This window comes from Panthera onca, chromosome A1, assembly GCF_046562875.1.
Source record: "Panthera onca isolate mPanOnc1 chromosome A1, mPanOnc1 haplotype 2, whole genome shotgun sequence".
NCBI lineage: Eukaryota > Metazoa > Chordata > Mammalia > Carnivora > Felidae > Panthera > Panthera onca.
The window spans coordinates 65151045-65173970 of record NC_138339.1 but is presented as its reverse complement, the minus strand read 5'-3'; the positions used below and the strand labels follow the sequence as shown (position 1 = coordinate 65173970).

At 39.9% G+C, this 22926-nt stretch overlaps 1 protein-coding gene across 1 annotated transcript; it reads left to right on the top strand.

Annotated features, from left to right (window-relative positions):
• Window positions 1-3784: 3784 nt before the first annotated feature.
• On the top strand, window positions 3785-21724 carry THOC3 (THO complex subunit 3). Its single transcript, XM_078447034.2, has 6 exons — window positions 3785-4144; window positions 4907-5063; window positions 6490-6694; window positions 13722-13883; window positions 14003-14103; window positions 21174-21724. Exons 1-6 carry the CDS (start codon window positions 3878-3880, stop codon window positions 21335-21337), a joined length of 1056 nt encoding a protein of 351 aa, XP_078303160.1. The 5' UTR covers window positions 3785-3877; the 3' UTR covers window positions 21338-21724.
• Window positions 21725-22926: the final 1202 nt, after the last annotated feature.

Sequence of the window (22926 nt, the reverse complement as noted above, 5' to 3'; positions counted from 1 at the left end):
TTTGTTCACATATATTTTTTTTTTTTTTTGCTTTCTCCATATCTTCAATTCTTTAAAAATTTTTTAATGCTTATTTATTTTAGAGAGAGAGAGAGAGAGAGAGAGAGAGAGAGTGTATGTGAGAGACAGAGCACAAGTGGGGTAGAGGAAGAGAGAGACACATCACGGAATCTGAAGCAGTCTCCAGGCTCTGAGCTGTCAGCACACAGCCTGACATGGGGCTCGAACTCATGAGCTCCGAGATCATGACCTGAGCTGAAGTCGACTGCTTAACTGACTGAGCCACCCACATGCCCCTCTTCCTTTAATTCCTTGAGTATCTTTAAGACAGTTGTTTAAAGGGTTTGTGTAGTATATCTGCCATCATTTGCCTGAAGTGACAGGCTCTTTCCTGTTTTCTTTTGTAACAACAGCTTCTCCAAAGCTCCCCACTATCAAAGGACTTAAACCTCAAGCTTCCTTCTTTCCTTGTCTACTCTTCCTTCACTGTAGGATGTTTCCCTCACCCCCTGAAAATCCCCTCTATACATCCTGTCATCTCTGTTATTATTTATATCCTGTTATTATTTATATCTTGATTCTGCCCTGAATGACCCTAAAAATCCAAAGACTCCCATATGTAAAAATATCCTTCAGAGTTGAGCAAAGATCAGCTCCTGAAAGAGAAATTTTGGTGACAAAGGGACTATAAAAAGTCCATCAGACAAATTCTTTAAAAATATGAATATCAAAATGATTACAGAAATGCTGAGGGATTTTTATAGATTCAAGGAGACTAAGGAGATATGATAACTCAATAGAATATCAGATCCTAGACTAGATCGTGTACTGGAGAAATGCTCTAAAGGATATTACTGGCTAAACTGACACCACTGAAATACAGTAGATAAAATTCTGTTATTGTTCAAATTACCAAAGTTTATAACTATCCTGGAGATAGGAAACAGAATATCCTTGCTCTTAGGAAATATTCACTGAAAAATTTAGGGGCAAAGTGTAATGATATATGCAACTTACTCCCAAACATTTAGGAAAAGATATGTATATGGGTAGAGAGAGCAAAGGAAACAAAATGCTAAAACTAGGTGAACCCGGGCCATCGGATTAGCAGTGTTCTTGCAACTTTTCTGTAAATTTGATTATTTCTCTAAATACAAGTTTAAAAAAAATGGCCAATGCCTCTGTTTCCCTGAATTTTATCTCTCCTTTGAGATTCTCTGCCTTCAATCACATAGCCCCCACACGTATGCTGTTCCACCTTCAAAACAGTTGTACCATGCGCCATCTCAGTGAAGACCAGCAGGGTACACTTATCACAACTGAGGTCCTAATGTTTCTGTTTACAGAATATAGAAAAAGAGCACAAGGGAAAATGAAATAAAAAACACACATAGTGTACAAAAATATAAAATTAATACAGAAATACGAAGAATTATGTTTATAACATGGAGGTTTCAGGAACTGAGAATCAAGAGTGTAGGTTTTGGAATCAGTCACAGCTGAGTTCTAATCTTTGCTCTGTCCATTAACAACCATGTGATCTGGAGCAGAACATTTTGCCTTTTTCTTCTTTAGTTTCCTTAACTGGAACCCAGAGACAGAAATCCTCTGTGTTTGTAGGAAAAAAAAAAAAAAAAAAAAAAAAAAAAAAAAAAAAAAAAGCTAGCATATGAAGAAAATTCCTGAAAAGTTTAAGGAAGGAAAGCTAGACACCAAATGGTCTCCTACCCCAAGATTTTAGTGGACTTCATGGGTATTCTTTGGAGTCTAAAAAGCTTTGAAGTCTGTAAGAATTTGTGGTTGCACTGGGGTAGAGAAGAATATGGAGGAAAGAGAAGGGCCTTATTTGCTAAGGCCTTCATCAGAGTATGTGCTTTACATGTGGATTCATTTAGTATTTAGGATCTTATGACACTTCCCTATGTTGCCGATGGAAATAGAGATTGTTAGAATGCTTTCATTTTGGCAATATCTATTCAAATAAAAAAGTGCATATATGCACAATGAAACTTGCATAGGCAAGTTTATAAACATATTTACTGCAGTGTTGTTCTTTTTTAATATATATATTTTTATTTTTTAAGTTTGTTTATTTATAGCAGGAGCAGAGGAAGGGCAGAGAGAGAAGGAGAGAGAGGGAATCCCAAACAGGCTCTGTGCTGGCAGCACGGATGTGGGGCTTGAACTCATGAACTGTGAGATCATGACCTGAGCCAACAGACAACCCCAGCTTAACAGACTGAGTCCCTCAGGGTGACCCTTCTGCAGTATTGTTCTAAAAGCAAATTCAAGGACACTGTCGATTAAGGGGATCAGTTAAATAAACTATTATACATGCATGTCATTAAAGACTCATCCATGAAATAGAATGAGACATTAGCATATACTATAGATTATGTGTGCTTACCAAAGAAAACAATTTATGTAAGGAAGGCTGCATTTTTGCTGGGCGGTGGTGGTGTGGGAAGGATATATACAGACCAATCTACCTTTCCAAAGGTGCTTTTTTACACTTAAACTGTCTCTGGAAGACCACACAAAATTTAATAATGTTTTTCAGAAGGGGAATTTGGAGACACAGGAGGTAAACTTACTCTTTTTACTCTATTCCCTTTTGTATTTTCTATATTTGTTACCAAGTGCTCATATCACTTTTTTTTTTTTATATTATCCTTTTAAAAAAAGGTTTGTTTTTAAACAAATTTCCAGCCACCTGCTTACCTCCAAACCTCTCTCCCAGCCCACAGTCCTTTTCCAGGGCTTTGGTTGTCGTGGCAACTTACCACTGGTTTCTTCAGCAAGAAACTGCTGGACTTGTGGTTTAAGGTAGGCGTGGTAAGGATGGAAATATATAATCAAGGAGGGAGTGTGTGTCACAGGTAGGCATTTATTGTTTACTCTGTATCTTTTATGTTTTTGCATATGTAATCATGTGCATATATATGGTGTTGCGGGATCATTGAACGCTGATGGTCAAGAAAGAATTCTTGAGATGTTTTTACAGTGCAACTTAGTAAGTTTATTTAAATGGCACCGGGACAGGACGTGGGCAGAAAGATCCACGCTTTTGCTATATGCAGCCAGTGGTTATATGCTTACTGTTAAAGGGGGCGGGGATGTGCAGGGAGTATTAGATCATAAATGTTTTCTTTGAATTTCTACTCGTAAAACTATTTTTGCAAGACTTCTCCGATGCTTATCATTTAGCTGGATATTAACTAGTGGTGGGATATACAGGCAATCATGGGACCTTTTAAGAATGTAGCAACCAGTACGTATATGCTCCTTATCAGAACTATGCAGGCTGTATAGATCGGCCTTCTGCACTAAAGTGAACATATTTCTGCTTCTATCACTCACCAGTAGTACCTTTTAAAAGCGGAGAATTTGCCTATTTAAAGACTTCCCTGGACTCCTTCTCAGTCCCTCCCCTCCTGAACTGTGGACACCCACAAACCCCTAGTTCACCAGCCAGAGTGTGGAGAGTCTTCTGCTCCAAGGGAGGGGACTGAGGGTGGGGATCAACCCTAGAAAAAAAATGTCTTTCACTGATGGGGAACTGAGGTTTAGAAGGATTGCATTGGTTTTCTTTTTCAATTAAATAGGGATACAAATATATCTACCTGGCAGTAGGTAAGGGGGAAATAGGCCCTAAAATCCTTAGAATCATTAATTGTGAAAGATACTTAAATCGTAATCGTATTTGAAAAGTAAGGAAGGTCGCGCGCTGCATGCCGGGATTTGTAGTCGCCTCCGGATGGCCCACAGTGCGGCTGTGCAGGGGAGAGCGTCTCTTCCGGGCGCAGGCGTGCGGCAGCGGCGGCAGGACTGACTGGGCCAAAGCGGCCGTGTCCTCGCGGGCCACCGGGAGCTTGTCATGGCGGTTCCTGCGGCGGCCATGGGGCCCTCGGCGCTGGGCCAGAGTGGTCCTGGCTCAATGGCTCCCTGGTGCTCAGTGACCAGCGGCCCAACACGCTACGTGCTGGGAATGCAGGAGCTGTTTCGCGGCCACAGCAAGACGCGCGAGTTCCCTGCGCATAGCGCCAAGGTGCACTCGGTGGCCTGGAGCTGCGACGGGCGTCGCCTTGCCTCGGGGTCCTTCGACAAGACGGCCAGCGTATTCCTGCTGGAGAAGGACCGGTTGGTGAGCTGTCAGGGACCGGCCCAGCAGGAGAGAGGGGCCGTGGTAAAGGGAGGTGTGGTGTTGAGGGAGAGAATGGGGGTGAAAAGGGGGGTGGAGGCAAGGGGTGTGGGGATGTTGGGGGTGTGCAGTGCACGAGAGAGGAGTGTGGGAGTGATGAGGCTGGTGGTTAGGGGTCAGGAGGGGGTGTGGTGGAGAGGTGGACGGCGGTGGTAAGAGGGAGGTGGGGGTGCGAGGGAGTGTAGTCGTGAGGAGGAGTTCAGATGAGGGGGGCGGGGGGGAGATGAAGACGGGTGGTGAGGAGGGTGGATGGGACTGGGGTGAGATGGGGGTGTACGAGAGTGGTAGGAAGGTGTTGTGTAGTGTGAGGAGTGGCTAGGGTGCTGTGGTGCTGGTGAGGTCCCCATGGTGGTGAGGGGGGCCCTTCTGAAAATAATAGGGCTTTCTGTGGGGATGAGCAAGACTGGGAACCTGGGTGGTAGAGTAAGGATGGAAAACCAGAAAGAAGGAGGAAGGACAGGGAGGACAAAAGAGTAAGGCCATTGGTATGGAACCCAAACCTCAGAACAGTTTAGAGTGATTGGGGAGGAAGTATGGGTGGGTATTGGGAGTAGTTTGGCAGAAAGGGCTTGGAAGGATTGGTGTCTTTTAAATTATCCAGATCTTTGTTGGTCACAAGGTACTTTAGTTTGAATAAGGTTAAAAAAATTACATGTGGAGGCAGGTACTTTTGTGTGTAGTGATGTTTGGATCCTCTTATTTCAGGTTAAAGAAAACAATTATCGGGGACATGGGGATAGTGTGGACCAGCTTTGTTGGCACCCAAGTAATCCTGACCTCTTTGTCACCGCGTCTGGAGACAAAACCATTCGCATCTGGGATGTGAGGACTACGAAATGCATTGCCACTGTGAACACTAAAGGTGACTCCTCAGAGAAAGGGCAATAGGAATGAGCTTCTTCTAGTCATTCAACAGGCCTTTCCTGAATTATCTTCTCTATTTGTGGCCTTGTGTTAGGTATGAGACATCCTGGGCTGAATAAGACAATCTCCAGCTCCCAGGACCTGTACTGGGTTTAGTGCAGGGAGAGAGACGTACGTGTAAAAAAAACCCTAACGTGATATGACATGGTTCGTCTTAACTGGAGAGGTCTAAAAGATGGACACTCAGAATGGAAATGCTTAAGTCGGCCTGTGGAGACAGGGAGGGTCTCACAGAATTTGAGCAAACTCTTAGAATAGCTAATAGGGATTTAGTGGTCAGGGTACAGTGGGTTGGTGGGGGATAGGAGGCGGCTCTAGGAGGGAACTGCATGTACAGATGTGTGGAGAATTTATGAAACTGTTGATAGGCTAGAAATGGCTGATCTTGGAATGAATGGTCTTGGTGGTCTGGGACAAAATGAACTGGAAGTCGTGCAGTATGTTTGTAGAATCTGTTCTTCACCAGGTATTGTTCTGTAAACCTTGAGGCCATTTATTATATTTTATTGACTAACATGTCATTGATTACAAAATGCACCAATATTTTATGTGCTAGTAGGAAAGAAGATAAAGCTTCTAGGTAACCATGATGCACCAAAAATTTTGAGATGCATCCTGTTGTATTTTAAGGTACATTATAGATAATAAAGTGTGAAAAAAATGTGCATCATAGAATTGGTAAAGTTGATGACATTTCTAATCAATGTGTTCACTGTGGGCCACTGGACTTTTTGACAAGACTGGTACCTGGACATGGAATGTTGTAGTGCTTTCTCCAAGTAGATGGCTGGTAATGCATGTGTGATTTACGTGTAACATGGATGAACATTCAAAACTGGCTGTGTATATATCTTAATACCTACCAGAAAAAAAGAACTAGCCTGTAGAATTCATTTCTAAATTGAAACTAAATTTATTTAAGAAATGTTTTGAGTCAATTTTAAGAAAAGTCTTGAGTAAAGAAATATAGCTGTTAACATAGGACAAAAATTGTGAAAGTGGCATTCGAATGACTGGAGTTTGGGAAATGTTGGTGTAAGAATAAGAGGCTTTGGAGTTAAATCTGGCTTAGATTTTGGCTCTATTATGTCATAGCTTTGACATTTTGGCTCATCTCTCTTATCTTCCATTTCTTCATATGTAAATTGGGAATAATGAAGTGTCCATTAGAGAATTATTGTGAGGACCCAAAGGGGGGAAATTTGTAGATGAATGTGCTGGTCTCAAAATTGTTGAGTAAGTGGTCATTCCCTTCTATTGACTAGGACCTTAGTGAATAGGTCTGGTCTTTGTATGATAAAAAAAATAAACTTCTGGAGGATTATGGGCAAACAATATCTTGCTGATTATATCTGGGTTTCCAGGGGAGAACATTAATATCTGCTGGAGTCCCGATGGACAGACCATTGCTGTGGGCAACAAGGATGATGTGGTGACCTTTATTGATGCCAAGACACACCGTTCCAAAGCGGAGGAGCAGTTCAAGTTTGAAGTCAATGAAATCTCTTGGAATAATGACAATAACATGTTCTTCCTGACAAATGGCAATGGTTGTATCAACATCCTCAGGTGAGAGGGTTCTAGCTTAGGAACTGTCTGATCTTTGTGCTGGGTGCTGTGGTGGATACAGAGATGAATTAGATGTTGAGTCTGACCTGAAGGAGGTCAAAGGACAAGTGATAATAAAGAATCCTAACCTCTGTTGAGCACCTTTGAGCCAGGCCCCTTATATTTTACTTAAGTCATCACAGAAATTCTAGGGGGTTGATAGTATGCATCTTATTTGACAGATGAGGACCTGGGATTCACAGAGGTTAAATCACTATCAACTAGTGAGCACTAGAAGTAGATGCACCTTGAATTGTGGATAATTTGTACCCATAAAGTCTTAGCTTAAATATCACTTACCCTTCAGGGAAGCCATCTTCATCATCATCCTACTTCCCCAGGTTAGAAGCTTATTTTTTTTATGTTTATTTTTGAGAGGGAGAGACAGACAGACAGAGCGTGAGCAGGGGAGGGGCAGAGAGACAGGGAGATACAGAATCTGAAGCAGGCTCCAGGCTCGGAGCTGTCAGCACAGAGCCTGACATGGGGCTCGAACTCGTGAACCGCGAGATCATGACCTGAGCTGAAGTCAGATGCTTAACCGACTGAGCCACCCAGGTACCCCAGAAGCTTATTTTATGTACTTCCTGTTGGAAGCATTTCTCATTCTATGTTATAATTTCATGTTTATTTGTATCTTCCATTAGACTATAAATTCCATGAGGGTAAGGACCGTGTGTAACTTGTTTACTCTTAAATCCCTAGTGCCTAACTTAATACCTGCTACACAGAGTTAGGATCTCATTAAATATTCTGTAAATGAATGAAATGGTGGAATTGAAATTCAGGCCTGTCGATTCTATTCTTTTTGTTATTCTGGGTGGGTAATGCAAGGCAGTATGAAATAGGTTATGTTAGAGAGTCTAGGAGTTTGCTATGGAACCCCAAGGAAAGAAATTTATATGGACTGTGGGAGTTGGAGCTTGAAGGAGGCACCTTTTGAGCTTGACCTTGAAAGTTGAGGAGAATTTTAAGAATCAGCAAAAGGGAACCATACAGTGGATGAAACTGCTGTGAACGAGCATGGTCTATTTGGGGAATAGTTGGTAGGTCAGAGTTGCTGGGAGTGGTGGCAGATAAGGTGTCTGAAGAAAGGGCCTGAAAATGGGAAGATAAAGTTGAAATATAATCTGGGACCAGATTATAAAAGGCTGGAATTCTATGCTTAGCAGCTTGCATTTTATTCTGTAGTTAGTAAGGATTCTATATCTTTTTTATTTTAAAGCCTTTTTATCAGAAAATAAAACACAGATACAGAAAATCACTTAAAACAATGTATAGCTTAATGAGCCATTATATGCCCAACATCTTTGTAACCCCACCCAAGTCAAGAAATGTAAGTTGTTGGCCATCCCAGAAGTCCAAACATGCTTTATCCTGTTCATATCTCCCCCTCCTCAAAAGGAAACACTATCTTGATTTTTATAGTATTTCTTTATAGTTTTAGCGACCATGTATGCATTTCTAGATACTCTAGTTTTGTGTATTTAAAAAAATTGGATGTCTTTTAAGTATGTTACACTACCAAGTCACTTTGCATCCTTCTTTTACTTCTAATTTAGTCGTTGAAAACCTGCAGATATTCTCCTAGTCTGAATTTAGCTGATTTCACATGCTTATTTATTTGTTGGAATGTAAGGTATTTCCTCTCATCTGCTATTTGGTTAATTATTACTGTTATTTATTATTATTATTTTTAAAATTAATTTTATTTTTTTAATTTACATCCAAATTAGTTAGCATATAGTGCAACAATAATTTCAGGAGTAGATTTCCTTAATGCCCCTTACCCGTTTAGCCTATCCCCCCTCCCACAACCCCTCCAGTAACCCTCTTTTGTTTTGTCCCCCTCCTGGTTTTTATATTATTTTTGCTTCCCTTCCCTTGTGTTCATCTGTTCTGTGTCTTAAAGTCCTCATATGAGTGAAGTCATATGATATTTGTCTTTCTCTGACTGACTAATTTTGCTTAGCATAATACCTTCTAGTTCCATCCACATAGTTGCAAATGGCAAGATTTTATTCTTTTTGAGGGGCAAGGACGTTTATTCAACCATCCATTAAACATGTACCCTGTGGCAGACCTGGGCTGAGTGCCAAGAGTACAGATGTGAAGATCAGCTAGTTTCTGTGCCCAGGAACCCACAGTCTGGTGTGGAGATGGTGACAATTCAGTGTGACAGTGGTTTTGTAGAAGAGTAACTCAGATTATGTCTCACCCCTGCTGAAAACACTACAGAGGCTTCCCTTTGAATTTTCCCCAGATCCAATCTTTTCAGGCTGTGTTCCTTTCTGTGTCTAGGTCTTAAATTACCTCTTCTTTTTTTTTTTTTTTCCCCAGCAATGGCTGTGTAAATTCTTTAATTTAATTTAATTTAGTTATTTTAATTTAATTTTTTAAATTTACAAGCAAGTTAGTTAGCATATAGTGCAACAGTGATTTCAGGGGTAGATTCCTTAATGCCCCTTACCCATTTAGCCCATCCCCCTTCCCATAACCCCTCCAGTATCCCTCTGTTCTCCATATTTATGAATCTCTTATGTTTTGTTCCCCTCCCTGTTTTTATATTATTTTTGCTTCCCTTATGTTCATCTGTTCTGTGTCTTAAAGTCCTCATATGAGTGAAGTCATAGGATATTTGTCTTTCTCTAATTTCGCTTAGCATAATACCCTCTAGTTCCATCCATATAGTTGCAAATGGCAAGATTTCATTCTTTTTGATTGCCGAGTAATACTCGGTTGTATATATATACCACATCTTCTTTATCCAGTCATCCATCGATGGACATTTAGGCTCTTTCCATACTTTGGCTATTGTTGATAGTGCTTCTATAAACATTGGGGTGCACGTGTCCCTTCAACACAGCATACCTGTATCCCTTGGATAAATACCTAGTAGTGCAATTGCTGGGTTGTAGGGTAGTTCTATTTTTAATGTTTTGAGGAACCTCCATATTGTTTTCCAGAGTGGCTGCATCAGCTTGCATTCCCACCAGCAGTGCCAAAGAGATCCTCTCTCTCTGCATCCTCGCCTACATCTGTTGTTGCCTGAGTTGTTAATGGTAGCCATTCTGACAGGTGTGAGGTGGTATCTCATGTGGATTTGATTTGCATTTCCCTGATGATGAGTGATGTTGAGCATCTTTTCATGTGTCGGTTGGCCATCTGGATGTCTTCTTTAGAGAAGTGTCTATTCATATTTTTTGCCCATTTCTTCACTGGATTGTTTGTTTTTTGGGTGTTGAGGTTGATAAGTTCTTTATAGATTTTGGATACTGGCAAATAACTTCTCCCATTCTGTCGGTTGCCTTTTAGCTTTGCTGATTGTTTCCTTTGCTGTGCAGAAGCTATTTTGATGATGTCCCAATAGTTCATTTTTGCTTTTGTTTCCCTTGCCTCCGGAGATGTGTTGAGTAAGAAGTTGCTGTGGCCAAGATCAAAGAGGTTTTTGCCTGCTTTCTCCTCGAGGATTTTGATGGCTTCCTGTCTTACATTTAGGTGTTTCATCCATTTTGAGTTTGTTTGTGTATGGTGTAAGAAAGTGGTCCAGGTTCATTCTTCTGCATGTCGCTGTCCGGTTTTCCCAGCACCACTTGCTGAAGAGACTGTCCTTATTCCATTGGATATTCTTTCCTGCTTTGTCAAAGATTCGTTGGCCATACGTTTGTGGGTCCATTCCTGGGTTCTCTGTTCTGTTCCACTGATCTGAGTGTCTGTTCTTGTGCCAGTACCATACTGTCTTGATGATTACAGCTTTGTAGTATAGCTTGAAGTCTCGGATTGTGATGCCTCCTTCTTTGGTTTTCTTTTTCAAGAAGAAAAGCTTTGGTGATTTAGGGTCTTTACTGGTTCCATACAAATTTTAGGATTATTTGTTCTGGCTCTGTGAAGAATGCTGGTGTTATTTTGATAGGGATTGCATTGAATATGTAGATTGCTTTGGGTAGTATCAACATGTTAACAATATTTGTTCTTCCTATCCAGGAGCATAGAATCTTTTATCTTTTTTGTGTGTCATCCTCAATTTTTTTTCATAAGCTTTCTCTAGTTTTCAGTGTCTAGATTTTTCACCTCTTTGGTTAGATTTATTCCTAGGTATTTTATGGTTTTGGTGCACTTGTAAATGGGATCGATTCCTTGGTTTCTCTTTCTGCTGCTTCATTGTTGGTGTATAGGAATGCAACTGATTTCTGTGTGTCGATTTTATATCCTGCAACTTGGCTGAATTCATGAATCAGTTCTAGCAGTTTTTGGTGGAATCTTTAGGGTTCTCCATATAGAGTATCATGTTAATCTGCGAAGAGTGAAAGTTTGACCTCCTCCTGGCTGATTTGGATGCCTTTTATTTCTTTGTGTTATCTGATTGCAGAGGCTAAGACTTCCAATACTATGGTGAATAACAGTGGCGAGAGTGAACACCCCTGTCTTGTTCCTGACCTTAGGGCGAAAGCTCTCAGGTTTCCCCATTGAGGATGACATTAGTGCTGGGTCTTTCATATTTGGCTTTTATGATCTCGAGGTATGATCCTTCTATCCCTACTTTCTTGAGGGTTTTTATCAAGAAAGGATGCTGTATTTTGTCAAATGTTTTCTCTGCATCTATTGAGAGGATCATATGGTTCTTGTCCTTTCTTTTACTGATGTAATGAATCACGTTAATTGTTTTGTGGATATTGAACCAGCCCTGCATCCCAGGTATAAATCCCACTTGGTCATGGTGAATAATTTTTTTAATGTATTCTTGGATCTGGTTGGCTAATATCTTGTTGAGGATTTTTACATCCATGTTCATCAGGTAAATCAGTCTATAGTTCTCCTTTTTAGTGGGGTCTCTGTCTAGTTTTGGAATTTAATTTTTTTTTTTAATGTTCATTTATTTTTGAAAGAGAGAGTGAGAGTGGGGGAGGGGTAGAGGGAGAGGGAGACACAGAATCTAAAGCAGGCTCCAGGCTCCAAGCTGTCTGCACAGAGCCCTACTTAGGACTTGAACTCACAAAACGTGAAAACATGACTTGAGCCAAAGTTGGATGCTTAACTGACTGAGCCACCCAGGCGCCCCTAATATTTGGTTACTTAAGAATATTGTTTACTTTGGGGCTCAGTTGGTTAACTGTCCCACTCTTGGTTTGGGCTCAGGTCATGATCTCATGGTTGTGAGATGGAGCCCCACGTCAGGCTCTGTGCTGGGTGGGGAGCCTGCTTGGGATTCTGTCTCCCTCTCTCTTTGCCCCTCTTCTGCTTATGCTTGCTTGTGCATGCACATTCTGTCTCTCTCTTTCAAAATAATAAATAAAAATAAACTTAAAAAAAAGAATATAGTTTACTTAGAAAAGACAGGATAAATGCTTCTTGTCATCAGATAATGAATTAGTTCTCTATCACTTACAAAGATAATCAGCTAGTTTTAAGACTGATTATAAACTCATGTATTTAAGCATGGTAGATGTGTTTCAATCTATTGGAATAATTATCCTTATGGAAGCTCAAATTATCCCATCTTTAGCCAGTGGGAGCCTCTTCAAGTTGATTTCTGAGTCATTTTTTTGACAGTGTTAGTAGTCTTCAGTTTCTTGCTCTCTGGTATGATTATTCCACGTTCATCTTGTATGCTTCCTGCCTCAGACCTTTAATCAGAAAATTCTCTAAGAATCAATCCCTGGATTCTTTTTCTGAGAAATAATATTGGAGCTACCGATGTCCATATTGATACGTTGATTATTATTTCTAGACCTTTCCAGTGGATAGAGCAAGGAAGCATATGTGTATGTATGTATTTGTTTTTTTATTAAATTTTTTTAATGTTTATTTTTGAGAGAGAGAGAGAGAGAGAGACAAAGTGAGAGCTGGGGAGGGGCAGAGAGAGAGGAGACACAGAATCTGAAGCAGGCTCGAGGCTCCGGGCTGTCAGCACGGAGTCCCAACACGGGGCCCGAACTCATGAACTGTGAGATCATGACCTGAGCTGAAGTCAGAAGCCCCAGACTGAGCCACCCAGGTGCCTCTGTGTGTATTTTTAAAGATAAAATATCTTGTGAATTCATACTGATAAGTTCCAGTTAAAATTCAGGACTAGAGGAATTTTACTAAATATCTTCTATATTATAAGTAACTGTTTCCTTCAAACTGAGTATTCAGGTTCTCAAGGACACGGGATTACAGAATTAGAATATCCCACAGTTACTTATTACCTTTATCCATGTTATATGTGGACATATCTCAGAATAACAGTATTACCACTACCACCACCAATACATACACAAGAAGCTATATATGTAATGCTCATTGACAGTCCTATGCTGATGAATCTCTAGTCATTTGATTGTTAAAGCTCATTCTTTAGCTTCCTCAGGAACAGGGTTCATGGGAACAGTTTTCCCTGAGTTCGTACTTGTTATAATTTATAGACTTAATAAAACTTACAACTACTTTATTATATTATGCTTAGTATTTGAGCTTTTTATAATTGATAGTCACTTTTGCTAGACATAAAAATCCTCGCGGCCTGGAGCCTGCTTCAGATTCTGTGTCTCCCTCTCTCTCTGCCCCTCTGCCACTCATGCTCTGTCTCTCTCTCTCTGTCAAAAATAAATAAACATTAAAAAAAAAATTAAAAAATCCTTGGGGCGCTTGGGTGGCTCAGTCAGTTAAGTGTCTGACTCTTCATCTCAGCTCAGGTGTTGATCTCAGGGTCGTAAGTTCAAGCTCCACACTGGGCCCCATGCTAGGCGTGAAGCCTACTAAAAAAAAAAATCCTTGATTCATATTTTCTTCCCTGTATAGCTTAAATACATTAGTCCATTTTCTTTTGGCAGAAAGTCTTATTGTCAGAAAGGTCTGATGGTAATCTAATTTTATTTTTTTAAAGTTTAGAAAAGTTTGTTTGAATTATGTTGTCTTACTTTGGTTTTCTTCTTCAGCGTCTCCTGTTGTTGTCTCAGTACCATAGTCCTCTTCCCATAGTTTGATTGCCATCTGTCTTGTTTCTCAGCTACCCAGAGCTGAAGCCTGTGCAGTCCATCAATGCCCATCCTTCCAACTGCATCTGCATCAAATTTGACCCCATGGGGAAGTACTTTGCCACAGGAAGTGCAGATGCTTTGGTCAGCCTTTGGGATGTGGATGAGTTAGTGTGTGTTCGGTGCTTTTCCAGGTAAGCAGCCCTGCCAGTACTTTCCTTGCTGGATAAGTTAATTTTACTTCATTTTGGGTGAAATTGTGCCCTCCTCTTATTGGGTTATTCTAATGTCTCCTCTGTCTACTCTGTTATAGGCTGGATTGGCCTGTGAGGACCCTCAGTTTTAGCCATGATGGAAAAATGCTGGCATCAGCTTCAGAAGATCATTTTATTGACATTGCTGAAGTAGAGACAGGTAACTGAAACCCTCACTACCATAATGATCTTCTCTCTGTCATCTGTGGCCATCAGGACTTCTGTCTTGTATTTTCATCTTCACATTACTACTTCACCAGTATTAGCATAAATGAATTTGTCTGCTTAAGACAGGTTTGTTTATTATGACTGCTATAGTCGGGTCATGAGGGAGCAGAGAGTTAAAAGAAAGGTCTGAAAGAAAGTGATTTAGGAAAATATTTTGCATTTTATTAACTTTTAATTCTTCTATTATAATGAAAATTTTAAAATACAGAAAATAGGAGAAAGAAAAAAGTATGACCTGTGGTCCCACCATCTAAATACAATCTCTTTAAGTGTTGTGTATATTTTTTTCTATATTTTGCTTGTGTGTAACTTAAAAAATACATATTTTTTAATAATTTTAGGAATTATCAAATATATGTGATTTGCTTTAAAAACAACGAACAGAATTTGAAAATAGAAAAATGGGAGAAGAGTATCCATTTTACAGAAGAATTTCCTCAGATTTACTTATTTTTAATTAAAAATTTTTTTTCGTTATTGAGGGATAGTTGACATATAATGTTATATTAATTTCATATAAGACAGTGATTTGACAGTTATATGCATTATACTGCAGTATAATGTAGTAAATTGACTACAGTCATTGACTGCAGTAAATATAGTCAACATACAACATTATTACAATGTTGACTGTGTTCCCCTTGCTGTACTTTACATCTTCATGACTTACTTTTTTTGTTCCTGGAAGTTTGTGCCTCTTAATCACTTCACCTATTTCACCCATTACCCTAACCTGTTCCCCTCTGGCAACCACCAGTTTATTTTCTGTATTTATGAGTCTGTTTTCTATTGTTTGTTTATTTACTTGTTTCTTTTTTTTTTTTTTTTTTTTTAGATTTCATGTATAAGTTAAATCATATGGTATTTGTCTGTCTCTGTCTGACTTATTTCACTTAGCTTAATACCCTATAGGTCCACCCATGTTCTTGCAAATGGCAAGATCTGATTCTTTTTTCATGACTGATTAATATTCCACTGTGTATATATACACCACGTCTTCTTCATCCATTCATCTATCCATGGACACTTGGGCTGTTTCCGTATCTTCACTGTTGTAAATAATGCTGCAATAAATGTAGGGGTGCATGTATCCTTTCCAGTTGGTGTTTTTGTTTTCTTTGGGTAAATATCCAGTAGTGGAATTAGTGGATCATATGGTATTTCTGTTTTTAATTTCTTGAGGAACCTCCATACTGCAAAGTTTTTGCTGAAAGATCAGCTGATAAGGCTTATGGGTTTTTCCTTGTATGTGACTGTTTGCTTTTCTTTTGCTGCTTTTAAGATTCTCCCTTTATCTTTAATTTTTGCCATTTTAATCATTATGTCTTGGTGTGAACCTTTTTGGGTTCATCTTGTTTGGAGCTCTCTTTGCTTCCTAGATTTGGATATCTGTTTCCATCCCCAGATTCAGGAAGTTTTCAGGTATTATTTTTCCCCCTTTCTTCTCTCTTCTCTTTCTGAAATCCTTATAATGGGAATGTTAATTATGCTTGATAATTTTGCAGAGGTCCCTTCACCTATTCTCACTTTTATTATTCTTTTGTCTTTTTGCTGTTAGTTTTGATTGTTTTCTGTTACCTTGTCTTTAAGATCTCTGGTCTGTTCTTCTGCATCCCCTAATCTGCTCTTGATTTTCTCTAGTGTATTTTTCATTTCAGTTACCATATTCTTCATCTCTGATTGGTTCTTTTTTACATTTTCTGTCTCTTTGTTGAAATTCTCACTGAGTTCATCCACTCTTTTCTCAAGTCCAGTTGAGTATCTTTATGACTATTACTCTGAACTCTTCATCACTCATATTGCTCATCTCTGTTTTGTTTAGTCCTTTCTCTGTGTTTTGTCTTATTTTTTCATTTGGGACATATCCCTTGTCTCCTCATTTTATCTAACTGTCCATGTTTGTTTCTATGTATTAGGTAGGTCAGCTACATCCCCTGACCTTGAAAGTAGTGGCTTTATGTAGAAGAGGTCCTGTGGTGCCCTGTAGTGCTGTCCACCCTGGTCACTGGAACCAGGTGCACCGGGGGTGCCCCCGTATGGGCTGTGTGCACCCTCCTGTTGTGGCTGAGCTGTGATTGCTATGGGCATGCTGATGGGTGGGGTTGGCCTTCAGCCCAGCTGGCTGCAGTAACCCGCTTTGCCTGCTGCATGCACACCGGGCAGGGTTTGCTGCCCATGCTGTTGAGAGGCCTGGCTGCAGCTGCCATGGGCTCAGTTGTGGGGGGCGTTGGCACTCAGCCTAGCTGCCTGTAATTAGCCTCTGTGAACAGCTGCAGGTACATGGAAGGGCAGGGCTAATTCTTTGTGCAGCCAGCTAAGAGGCCTGGCTGTAGGAACTGTGGGCAAGCTGCTGTGTAGGGTATCTCCCCTGTCCTCTAGGGGAGGTGTCACTTTGGAGGCGTCCCATCTGGGGCTGCTTGCTGGGTGTGGCAGGGCAGGAGCTGTTTTGGAGGGGTGCCTGCGGAGGCCAGTGGGTTGGGTAGGGTGGGTGGTAGGAGAATGCTGGGGTGGGGCATGTGTTTTGCTAGTGAGGAAGATGGAGAGAGTTAGAACTGGTTTCTGCAAGCGTCCAGCTAGAGCTAGGCTCAGGGAAGCCAAGAAAAATGGCACCTGCCAGCACTTTTTATTCCTGGAGAAATCTCCTGCAGATCTCTGCCCTTCTGGCACACATCCTAAAATTAGTCGATAAATATCCTTCATGTATACCCTAGGTGCTTTTCAAGTTGCTGCTTCTGTGCTGTCTCCGACTGAGAAACTTAGTGTGTTGACTCTTCTGCCCTCTAGTTCTCCTGTAGTTAAGCCCCGCTGATTTCTAAAGCTCCCAAAGTTAAGCCTTGCTGATCTTCAAAGCCAGACATTATGGGAACTCGTCTTCTCAGTGTAGGTCCTTAGGGCTAGGCTTGCCCTGTTTGGGATCTGATTCCCTCACTCCATGCTTGTGATGTCCCTCCCGTTTGTCGTTATTTGCACCAGGGGTTTGGTTCCTGACTCACGTCTCCACCTCTTCTACCCTTTCAGTGTGGCCTTCTCTCTATATTCGGCTGTGGAAGATCTCTTCTGCTGGTCTTCAGGTCATTTTCAGTTAGTTATGATAGACATACTTGTTGTCTCAGTGTGTCTCTGAGAGGAGGTGAGCTCAGGATCCTCCTACTCTGTCATCTTCTGTCATTACCCTCAGATTTATTTTGTAATGTAGCTCTATTGTTTTTGGAAATACATGATACGTTAGTAAAAGAATTGAAACTGTGTAGAAAACATCAAACAATAAAATTAAAAAGTTGAGATTCCACAATTTAGCAATGCTTCTGTTGATGACACTGTGTTGAGTATTGTCCAGCCATTCGGACGTGCAGCTCCTTTGTCACCCTTGTTAATGTGATGCATGGATACTCTCCTGCTCCAGGATGTGGCTGCCTCACGTGAGGATGTTATAGCTTCTTACATGGCCATGACTGTTGAGCTCTACCGCCACTTTTTTTTTTTAATGTTTATTTATTTATTTATTTTTTTAATTTTTTTTTTCAACGTTTTTTTATTTATTTTTGGGACAGAGAGAGACAGAGCATGAACGGGGGAGGGGCAGAGAGAGAGGGAGACACAGAATCGGAAACAGGCTCCAGGCTCCGAGCTGTCAGCACAGAGCCTGACGCGGGGCTCGAACTCACGGACCGCGAGATCGTGACCTGGCTGAAGTCGGACGCTTAACCGACTGCGCCACCCAGGCGCCCCATGTTTATTTATTTTTGAGAGAGAGACAGAGTGTGAGCGGGGGAGGGACAGAGAGAGAGGGAGACACAGAATCCAAAGCAGGCTCCAGGCTCTGAGCTGTCAGTGCAGAGCCCCATGCGGGGCTCGAACTCATGAACTGCGAGATCATGACCTGAGCCGAAGTTCGATGCTTAACTGACTGAGCCACCCAGGTGCCCCTCTACTGCCACTTTTCATGCAGTTTAGAATTCCATTGAATTATATCAGTATATACTTAAACTGCCAGTATATACATATATATGCCTGTAGATACTTAAGTTGCCCATCTATTTGGTGGTTTCTCATCTGCACCATTATAAATAATGCTGTGAGAAATATCCTTATGCACTTCATTTTACTAATGCGGTCATCCTTTTGGGTAAACTATTGAAGTGAATTTTTGACTGAGTCTGAAGTGCTCACATTTTGTAAAGGACTAAACCACTTACTGAAAGGTTATCGTAGTGTTTGCTCTTAACAGTGCAAGTGTGTGCTATTTTTCCCATGCCATCTTTGTGCAAGTTTAATTGTCTGCCTCATGTAATGCATATAAAATGTGATTTAGTTCACATACAATCTTCAGAACTATATCAAATATGGCTGTATTAATTTTTGTAAACAGTTCAAATACTTTTAACAAGCTTTTTTTTAATTTTCTTTATAACTGAGGCTAAAAACTAAAAGTCAAATGATTATCAAAGAGAAGCACAATTATATTTACAGCATTGTTTTATGCACAAATGGGAAATAGTCCAAATTTTCATTATGATGAGCTAATTAAATAAATTGTGATGCATCCATATTACAGTGTGCCAAGAGAAAAAACATAGCTCTGTATGTGCCGAAATGGAAGATTGGCAAGGCATTTTACTGAATGAGCAAAACAAGTAGCCAATCAGTGCATGTGATGTGTTCCCATTTAGGTGAAGAAGCTAAAGCTAAGTTGGTAGAAAGACTTTTGAAAGAATTTATTTCAGGGACACCTGAATGGCTCAGTTGGTTAAGTGTCCGACTTCGGCTCAGGTCATGATCTCATGATCCATGAGTTTGAGCCCCACATCGGACTCTTTGGCATCAGCTGACAGCTCAGAGCCTGGAGCGTGCTTTGGATTCTGTGTCTCCCTCTTTCTCTGCCCCTCCCCTGCTCATGCTCTCTCTTTCTATCTCTCAAAACTGAATAAATGTTTAAAAAAATATATTAAAAAAGAAAGAAAGAATTTATTTCAGACTCAGAAGATTGGGAGAAGACTGCAGTAGGGAAAAAGGATAAATTAAAAAAAATTTTTTATGTTTATTTATTTTTGAGAGAGAGGGAGAGACAGAGCGTGAGCAGGGGAGGGGCAGAGAGAGGGAGACACAGAATCCGAAGCAGGCTCCAGGCTCTGAGCTTTCAGCACCGAGCCCGATGTGGGGCTCGAACTCACAAACTGTGAGATCATTACCCGAACCGAAGTCAGACATTCAGCCAACTGAGCCACCCAGGTGCCCCCCAAAAAGATAAATTTTAATTTAAATTATAATGTAATTATTATTATGAAATCAGTTAAATAAAATGAGAAGTTCTGTTCTTCAGTCACCCTAGGCTCATTTTAAGGACTTTAGTAGCCACATGTAGCTAGTGGTTTCTATATGGATGGCACAGATGTAGAATGTCTCCACCATAGAAGTTTCTGTTGCCCAGTGCTGCTCTGTACCCTTGTACTGTTTGAATTTTATGCAGTAAGCATGTCTTTGTATATTAGTTTGTAAAATAAGAGTAATACATGTTCATTGTAGAATATTTAGAAAATGCTAACAAATATAAAGAAGAAACTAACAGTCACATATAGGCCTATAATTTGGAGATAGCTGTTCCTAACATATTGGTATATTTCTTTCTGATCTTTTTTTTCATATATAGATATCTATATCGCTATATAGATATTTTATATATAGACATCTATATGTGTGTGTGTGTGTATACACTATATTTGGAATCATGTTTAGTAAGATTTTATATCTTACATATTTTTATGTTTAAATGTAAAACAAAGTAAGAATTTTATTTCCGATAGCATACGTTTTAAAAGTCCACTTATTTTCAGCTCTTAGACACATCATACATATTACACCAAGTCTTTTGGAACTTTGGTGGTCTGGAGTAGTAATGTCAGTCTCACCCAGATAGCACCTTCTTTATCATTCAGAGATTAAGCTTTCCAGTAAAACTGTCAAGATGTTTATTTAGGAAACATTTTAGAAGGCCTCTTCATATCTACCCTGGTTTTCTTGAACTGCATAAATTTCTTTATCTTAACCAATCCCAAGTGAATTTGACAAATGACTTCGAGTTAAAGGCCTAAAGAGAAGTAAAAGGGGAGTAGCAGCCTCTGAAACTATTCTTTGTATTTGTATAATACAGAAATTTGCTCAGACGTATAGCTAGACTGCCAGATCCTAGTATCATGAAGAGTGGTTAATTGTCCCTGAAATAAGATTACTTAAAAAAAAGAATCTCTCCTACTCTCCCTATACACACATGTATTTGCATATGTATATAAATATATATATATATATTTTTTAAAGAGCTTTATAGAAATATAATTTATCATATAGTTGACCAATTTCAGGTATATAATTTAATGCAGTCTGCATCTTTAACACCACATCGCTAATGCTTTACTACATTAATCTTAACCCTAAGGTTGAAGAAAAGTAAAGCAGGACTAAAGGGATAATGGCTTTAGAAAAATCCTGTTTAATTTCAATAAGTAGGAAGAATAACGTTTTGGAAAAAGAAATCTATCTATTTGCAAGGCATTGTGATTTAGCAGAAAGATCTGTAGCTTTGAAAACAGACTTCATGTGCTGACTGCTGCTTCCTTGAAGTATGACTTAACTGTTAAGTCACTTGTTCCTTTATAAAATGGGGTTTAAAACGTTACCTATCTTGCTGGGATGTCGTTGTGTTTTATTAAAATAAAATAGAATTCATCTGATTCCTAAGGGGTGCTCAACAAATGGTAGCTGCTACTACTGTTTTCCTAGGGAGACAGAGTACGTTCAGAGCACAGCCTCTGCATTCAGATCTTGCTCTGCCACCTACTGACTTGTGCCTTCTTTGTGCTTCAGTGTTCTCTGTAAAATGGGGTGATGACTGTATCTATCCTATAGGGTTAATAAGGGGATTAAGTGAGTTAATGTAGGCAAGTACTTCATGAATGTGGTTTCTTATTATTAACATATTTATTGGTTTCTCTATATTGATTTTTATAGGAGACAAGCTATGGGAGGTGCAGTGTGAGTCCCCGACCTTCACCGTGGCTTGGCACCCCAAAAGGCCTCTGCTGGCATTTGCCTGTGATGACAAAGATGGCAAATATGACAGCAGTCGGGAAGCAGGAACTGTGAAGCTGTTTGGGCTTCCTAATGACTCCTGATAGGGGGACCTGATGTAGGGAGAGGAGGCACTGGCAGAGGCCTTCCTTTGTGTATTAGTTTGGTCTGTTCTCTTGGAGTTGGTGGGCACCTCAAGTATTTGTAAATTGGTATAAATTATATACGTCTTTGTCAGTCTGCCTATTCCAGTTCCCTTCTTGTATTATGAGCTCTTCCCATTCTTTCCGCCCTGCAGGAGGGCTCTGCATGATAATACCAGCATATCTTGTCCTCTGGGGACCTCCTGTCTTCCCTGCTTTTAGATGTATGGTAGACTTTGTTGTGTTTGTTTCTGTGTGGACAATACCTACTTTGGGGGAGTGAGTGAGGGAGGGTGAGATGGGGATGGAGATTTTTTATAATAAAGAAATGTACATACTTTTTGAGAATTGAGCATTTAATAAAACTGAATTTAATTATGGGACTTCTAAGACTTGAAAAGTTATGGTATTTTTGCTTTTTTTTTTTTATATTATTACAGGGAGATGTAGTTTTGCATTTAAAAAAAAAAAATCTCAGATTGAATTTACAGGTTGTATTTCTATCATTTTATGTCCTAACCAAGAACTCTGGAAATGCAGGGACCTAGCATGAAGTGTATGGCAATAGCAATCCTTAAAGTCTTCAGTTTATGTGTATGTATAACTGGTCTAAATGTACAAGGATTTGTAGACAATAAATTTATGATAAACATTGAGAAAAGTAATAAAATATAAGTAAATCCCAAATCAGGATAAGACATATAGATTAGAATAGAATGTCAAGACTGGGGAAGTTAAAATAGAAATATGCAAAGAATGAGGGCCTGAGGCTGTGCCCCCTGGTGGCAAAGTGAAGAAGGGATAAACCAGTTAATTCTTAAAAAGCAAAGCACATGCCAGTTCCTCAAGGAAAACAGAACTTTTGTTAGCTCTTACCTCCAAAAGAAGTGGCTCCTATAGGAGATTACCTGTGAGCAATATCTTGATCTTCATTGTGTTTTACTGTATTTTGGCATTAAAAAAATAGGAATATGCCTCAATAAATGATGTTTGTAGAAATTTTGGAAAAAGATAAGCAAAAAGAAGAAATCATATTTCTCCTCCCAAGAGATAATCACTAGTATCCCATGCTCATAGTTACAAATGGTAACATGTTTATACAAATCCTGCAGGGTAGACAAATCAAGTATGACTAGATAAAGCAAGAAAAGTGCTCAGCATCATGTTAGGTAGTATTAAAACAGTCTTAATAGAAATTTTTAGTTATTAGACACTCCTTATGTCTGGTACTGTAATGAGCACTTTACTCAAGTTTTGCAACAGCCTCTGAGGTTCGATGTTATTTTACTACAGGGAGTTTAACTCAGTGTTACTCATTAAGCGACGCTATTCAGATGTAGGTTTGCTTAAAGGTCCTCATGCCTTCTATTGCAATGGCTATTCTATTTCCATTCCCATTGTACAGATAAGTAAACCTTGGCTCTGAGAAGTTGACTCTTGGCCTAAGTTAGTGAATGAGTGAGATCAGTTGAGTCCCGTCTTCAGGCTCAGTAGTATTTCCTTCAGCCCCCAGAACAGCCTCTGCCTCCATCCTTCCCTGGGGATGGTCT

Coding starts and splice junctions, on each gene's coding strand:
- THOC3 (XM_078447034.2), top strand. CDS start 3,878: ATGGCGGTTCCTGCGGCGGCCATGGGGCCCTCGGCGCTGGGCCAGAGT. Junction 4,145..4,906: donor TGCTGGAGAAGGACCGGTTG/GTGAGCTGTCAG, acceptor CTCTTATTTCAG/GTTAAAGAAAACAATTATCG. Junction 14,104..21,173: donor CATTGCTGAAGTAGAGACAG/GTAACTGAAACC, acceptor TGATTTTTATAG/GAGACAAGCTATGGGAGGTG.